The sequence below is a fragment of the Numida meleagris genome, chromosome 5, assembly GCF_002078875.1.
Source record: "Numida meleagris isolate 19003 breed g44 Domestic line chromosome 5, NumMel1.0, whole genome shotgun sequence".
Classification (NCBI taxonomy): Eukaryota; Metazoa; Chordata; class Aves; order Galliformes; family Numididae; genus Numida; species Numida meleagris.
The window spans coordinates 66,187,046-66,193,861 of NC_034413.1; the positions used below are offsets into that span (position 1 = coordinate 66,187,046).

Below are 6,816 nucleotides of genomic sequence, written 5' to 3' on the forward strand. Positions count from 1 at the left end.
GGCGCCGCGCCGTGCCCCGGAGCCGAGGGGCCGCGGGGTGCGTGAGGGCGAGCGGCTCGTCCCCGATCCGCGCCCCGTGCCGTGTCCCGGCTGTACGCCTATAGGCGCACACGGGCGTGAGCGCGGCGGGCTGGGAGCGGGCACCGCGCGGGTCTCGTTGCCTTCCCCAGCGGCCACCGCGCGAACGCGCACATCCAATTTCTTATTCTGTTCCAAATGTATGCCTCCCTCAGCCATTTACTTATTAAAAGGTCATCGTGAGCGCTAGTTTATTACATCTCTCCTTTCCATAGAAGTTTGACAAGCCTGTCTGCGCTCACCAACTCGGCAAAGGTCACGGTGCAGGTTTTCTGGAATGAATCGTCTCTACCTGATTAAGCATCCTCTACGGACTGCTGAATGCTGTCCCAGAAACCTGTTTGCGGCAGTGGTGTTGTCTAAACATGCATCCTTCCCGAAGCAGGGCTGGATGAGCAGCCGTTCACTGTTAATAGCGGGCACGCAGTTGGATGGGGCAGCTGCTGCGCCAAGAGCCATGTTCACTGGGTGTCACCTCTGTCCCCTCCCTGGGGTGCAGACTGTGGGCAAATGTGCATGAGCAGTGCGGTTTGTACCATAAGCATAGCAAGTCGATGAGCAGAACTGACCAAACAGAGATTTTTATTTATGTTAACATATATAAAACACTCCCTTAGCGTCAGGTTGAGGTGCTTGCATAGCACAGGCTGCAGAAGCGCAGGGCTGGATTGCAGTGCCGTTGACCCTAAGGAGTTCTGTTGAGGTGCAGAGCAGGGTGAGGCCCTTCACCAGCTGATGCTGGGGAAGGCAGCGTTCAAAATCCAAAAGCAGCAGCTTTCCCTAGAGGACGTAAATATAGCTGTCGTACTTCCATAGCACTACAGTCTCTGGCTTAGCTTTTGCAAAGTGAATGATCTAGAATATGCTAAAGTTGAATTTTAGTGCTTACAACGACAGTGTTAATTTCCACAGAAGAGATGTCCCCATGCAAGCTTGCATTGTTTTCCACGCGGGTCTCTCTGGTTTTGTTGCATACAGTATTTTCAGAGTGAAATACTAGCTCTGTTGCAGTCAATGACAAAACAGCCATTGACTTTAATGGAGGCAGGATTTCACCCTTGATATGTTCTTGCAGCTGAGCAGTGTAGGTAATTGATTGTTTGTCAGACTCAGACATTTACTTACCGGTGTTTTCCTGTCCTTAGTGTTTCTGTTTCTTTCTGTCTATTTATTTATTTTTGTTATTATCACTGAAAGTAAAGTAAAATAATGCTGAAACCTCGCAACAAAAAAATCCCCAGCAGTTTCAGAACCCCGAGACAACGCTGCTGCTGATATTAACACAACCAGAACCTATGGCTTATTGGTAAACTGGCAGAATGGACTGCAATAAGCAATGCTCAGGAAGAAAATGATGCTGTGTCTGCAGACAAAAACAAAACGATTTTCACTGACATCACAGCAATAGCTAATCCAGGGGTTAAGGACAAAGGGGTGGCCGAATGATTCCTGTTCTGTTTCCAAGGCAGTTTGGAAGAGCAGAGCAACAAATGGAGTGGGTTTCTTTTCTTCCTTTTTTTTTTTTTTTATCCCCCCAATAAGGAGACTTGCAAAAGGGCCAAAGCGATGGTGACTTTAATTACAAGGTTATTGATTGGGATAACATTTATGCAAGTGCTACAGGGAGCATATTCCTCCAGGAAGGTGCAGAAAGGCAGAATTGCTGTTATTCCATAATTTGCTGAGTTGCTAATAACAAGTAAGAATGGGGCTGCATGCATGTAAGGCAGAATAGTGGGCAATATTTTATGTGTGGCAGTACGGTTTTGCCTGACATTTGCATTCATGCTACATAGAGAAGGGTATATGAGGGTTATTGTGAGGAAGTATTTAACAGTATTCAAAAGACTGGAAATAAGAAAGAGCTGGTTGATACGGTGTTGTTTGGTGGCTGGTATTTCTTTGATTTGCCTTCATTTTTTGAAGAACGGTGATAACGGGACGTGCGTGAGAGAATTTAGCTTACCTGTGAAAGAATTAAGCTTTAACTGTGAAAAAAAGCACGTCAATCAGAGGATAACTAAAGGGCAGATGTAAATTTGTAGCTAAGGATGTTTGTGGTCACGACCAGGAAGCCTTCCTTCTGGTGGCTTATGTTTCTGCTTGTCGTGTTTTTGGAGGATTGTACCTGTGACTGTTTGTGTTCTCCATCAAAGCTATTGAACATACACATACGTTAATTTCTGTATGAAGCATTGCATAGAACACATGTGCTGTGGGCAGAGAGGGGTACGGATCCGCAGAACAGATTTCGGAGCCACCGACTCAGTGGTATGACCTGCTGGTCTGCATTTTGGCCTTGGCAAGTGTCACCGCGGCCAGCCCAGAGGACACAGAGCAGCCATCTGTGTGGCAGTGCTTGCCATGCACCATGCATTCGGGGCCTTTGGGCAGCCTGCACTGCTGGCTGTGGGCCCGGCTCGGCCTTGCCTTGCGCCGCTAGGACCGGTGTCACCCTCACTGGAGCTCCACCATCCGCTGGCCTTCTGGGGTTGGTGGTACATGCCCTGTGGGTCTCAGATGCGTGAGTGTGGCTGGGAGAGGCTCCCAGGGGAGGAACACTGACCAGCCCTGCGTTTTGGTGATGCTGCGAGTGCATTTGTAAGCTTTCAGTCAAAGCTGCTTAATTAAACTGTTCTCCCACATGCACAGACACTGGGCAAGCAAGTTTGTGCGGAGCAGTCGGTGACATTCCTATTTGCATGCTAATGCCCAGGATGTTCCTTGAGCAGTACTTGATAAAGCAGACCCGCGAGGTATTTCAGTTGCGTTTGACAGATTCAGGTGAGAGTCCTGAGAAATCTAACAAAGAGAAACAAATAAAGGACATTGATGGCTGGAAGTGTCCATGCAGTTGAGAATAACGCATTTGACAAAATGCAGTTCATTACATGTCTGTCTGTGTGTCTTCGTCCAGCTGTGACAACCGCTGCTGTCCTTCACAGCGAGCCTGGGTGATTGAGTTGTCATTTGTGGTGCAGTTCTTAATAAATGTGACTTCCACAAAAAAACGTGTTGATTGAAGAGCCTTTTAATGGCATTTTACCCCGTGGAGGTTCTGTAAGAGAGTGATTTTCAGGAGAAAAGGTGGAGAAGTAGTCAATACAGAATGGTACGTGAGAGTTTTTGGGCAAGGAGGACTCCTGCAGAGCATGTTAAATGGTGAAAGGTTACACATGAAGTGGATTGGAGGCTCCTCATGTATTAAGTCATGTCAGGTGGGATGGTGAATCTTGGAAGGCCAGATTGTGATAAATATTCTCTCTGCATTTTGAACTATGAAAGGCAGCAGCCTGCTCCGCAGTGTCATTTGCCTGGCAGGGCAGGAGCAGCCCCAGCTCTGCCCTGGGCTGCTGGTAGTTGATTAATGTGGGACCTCGCCGGTCCCTTCTTGATATTCCATCCAGTCGGGTTTAGCATGACACTTATCTCTTCACTCACAATCTCTTCACTTGCAATCTCTCTTCTTCATCTGAATTGATCGGTGCCATGATTCTCCGGTGTGTTAATGAGTTTTCTGTGTGGTAGTTTGCTAGGGGCCTTGTTAAACTCCAGAGACATTCTGCCTGCTGCATTTTATTTATACGCCCACTCTGTTACTCTTGACAAAGAAGAGCTGAGTTGTTTATCTTGAGTTTTTGTCAAAAAATTTGTCTTGCAGTAATTTTCTCTGCTCTATCTGCCCACGGAGCAAATCCGAATGTATTATTCACCTGTTATTTCAAACCCATTTAAACTTGCCAAATCTAAGAGGTGTTTTATACAATTCTGCTGATACTCCCAAAGTTGTTATTAACTGCCTCAGAAGTAATTTTTGATTGCGGTTGTATTCTGCGGAATGATGACAAGGCATATTCTTTTCTTTGTCAAACTGAAACAGTGTAAGGACAGTACACTTGCCCTCAGAAACAAAGCATTTTCCAAGCAGAGATTTTTAACTGCATTTGGAGCAGTCCCCACACGCTCTTTTCCTTCATTGCGTATTAAATCCACCCTGACCCATCCTGGCTGGTGGAGCTCTTCCACTCTCCTGTACTTTGCTGCGTAGTCTCAAACATAGGACTTTCAGAATGTGCTCTCTTTGTGTTCTTCAAGAAGAGGGACTCAAAGCAGCAGGCAGCAACATGTCACGGACTCTTCAGCCTTCTCTTATGACAAAGTACCAGCAACTTCTGCTTGTTCTGTTCACTTTCAGGTGTTATCAAGAGTGATGGTCAGTTTGTGTACTCTCTTACTAGCCCACTTTTTCCATTTTGCCTCCAGTGATTAATGGCGTGCTAAGTGTGATTTCCAATGTTGTATAATCCACACTTCACAGCTAGCATTGCTGATAAAGAATCTAGATTCTTCCAGCTTCCCTGGAGCCTTCTGAGTGAGCGAACTTGTAAGAGTAGAACATACAGTATTAGAAAGGCATAGAGTTGTCATACAGAGTAGGGTGGGTTGTTATTTTGATTGTTCTTAATAATTGGCAGTTGGACTTCAGATGACCTTAGTGGTCTTTTCCAACATTAATGATTCTACGATGCTATAATGGTAGAATGATATTGTAGAAATGCACCTGAGTTTAGTTATTAAAAAATACTTGGCTGCTGTAATAATGAAAGTGAGATGCAGAGTCGTCCACTTGTGTGGAACAACTATTGCAAACACTTCAGAATGCTCATTGCCATTTGATTTGTTCTCCTCCACTCTCCATGATTGCTAGATCTTGCAAAGAAAGTTTTGTTCTCATACTTGCAGTTTTACAATCTCCTTTTATGAAGAGCACAAGATTTTGTAGATACTTTAAAGAATGTGTTTTCAACAGTTTCTTGAAGTGCTTAGAGCTGACAAATACAAAGCCAAAAGAAAACCCATGAAAGAAATGTAATTCAGTGTATAATTATTGGAGCTTCTGCAATATAACTGCAGCTGAAGTTGTTTGTATGGTTTCTTTCCTTCCTCTTAGCTTCTTGAGTGTCCTCCTATGAAGATGCTCAAAATCTGACATTCTTCAGATACTCCACTTTTTTTCTCCTTAGTTCTTCAGTTGAACACTTAAGCTTCTGTTAACAAAGAAGTCTGTGATGATGATTCCGTAGTTCAAATTAGATTAGAGGACAAATTCAATTTTGGTGACTCAGGTTCGTGTCAGAGCTGACTTCGTTGTCGTCAGTCGAGTTAATCTGTCTCTGCACAAGTGTAACTGATGGCATAATTGGAATGATAATCAACTGCTGAGCTGTAGGCAAAATTTTAAAGTTATTTTATAATTGCTCAGTGTTTCGAAAGCAGATCACAACAGTTGGTCCCCCCTGGTTAGTAATCCCTTTGGTTCCAAACTGGCGTCACTGGGAACGTGCTGTTGGAAGTATCACAGCGACATTAGAGAGGGCATGAAGGTAAATGCCTTAATGTTCCCCATTGTTGAAACAGAAGTTGAAGCAGAATATAGAAACATGAAGCTGTTGCAGTTTCCAACCTGTGTTATCAGGAAGACAGTTCAATATTTCTGTGCCAAGTAGAGAAATGACAGCACTTGGGAGGTGCCAATGCGCGGTGTGTGCCCAGGCCTGGTCACACAGTGCCGGCATTCCTCCCACCTCTCCTCTCCTCCAGCAGGTACAAAAGTGCTGTGTAAGACTCAAAACTAAATTGTTGAGACCTTCGTGAATCCAGTTCAACGTCTGCAAAAAGCCTGAGAGATTTAAGAGAGATTTAAGCAGGCTATCCCAGTGAAGAGCAGGACGCACAGCCTGCTTGGTAGCATCTAGCAAGACAGATCGTTCAGCTGATCATCAACTGGAGAGGACCTTTAAGGGGCCATTCCAGTTTGAACAAATTAAACCAGCCCTTGGGTATCTCTGAGGTGTTTTAGAAGCTCCTTTGGTCCTGGGAACCAAAAGCTAGTGTGGGAAAGGCAGTTCAGAATGAGTGTTTCAGAGAGCTGAAGCCACAGCTGTCGATGAATATGTCTGTTTGGTGGTTCTCTGGAGCTGGAATAATACAGTTTATTGAATAACCTGTGAATTATGACAGACTAAGAGTTTACAGTCTGGAAGCTTAAAAGGGTATGCTGTAGTGCCAGACAAGTATGAAATGATGCCAGCATTATGCTTTTAGTGTGAACTTTTAGCTTTATCAGTGTAGGATCACGTAAAATAAGTTTGACTAAGCTATGTAGACTGGGGGGCTGTGTAGACTAATGATCTCACGTACACTGCAAGTATGAGTCACACTTTTTTGGATCTGTACCAATGGACACTTTTTCCTGGTTCTGTTACGTGGGAAGTCTTTTACATACGATACGAATTGCACACCAGAGATGAAGCTTTCACACACAGAGAGCCCTCTACAAAGATTAGCTGACCTTTCTGCATGTGCCCATGGGAATATCACTCTGATAGAAGTAGCCACTCTCATTAAGATCCCTGCTGACAGTTGGCAGACCACGTGGTCCTGCGTAACACAAGTGCAGGGTCTCACATCCCAAGCCTTCAAAGATTGTGCATGTAGGAAGAGTGGCTTAGTGGTATTCTGAGTTAAACCAAACTGTCTTTTTTTAGCTTAAAAAAGTGCTGTTTGCCTTGTGTTTCCTGAATATACCCTACAAGACAGGTGTCTTTGCTGTGCTTGGTATTATCCTCAAAGACACCATCAATAATATGAAATGTTTTTGGATATTATATTTTGAGAACTCACTGCCACAGTGTTTTACAGCTTACTGATTGCTACATGTATTGGTCTGAATAGAGT

The 6,816-nt window shown here is 44.6% G+C and overlaps 1 protein-coding gene across 1 annotated transcript in view; it reads right to left on the reverse strand.

The window, feature by feature from the left end:
• The window catches only part of LOC110400243 (transcription factor 15-like), a 5,029-nt gene extending 4,492 nt beyond the window's left edge, over window positions 1-537 (reverse strand). Inside the window, exon 1 of the mRNA XM_021399954.1 lies at window positions 371-537. Within this exon, the coding sequence (XP_021255629.1) occupies window positions 371-537 (167 nt within the window). The remainder of the gene's footprint in view (window positions 1-370) is intronic.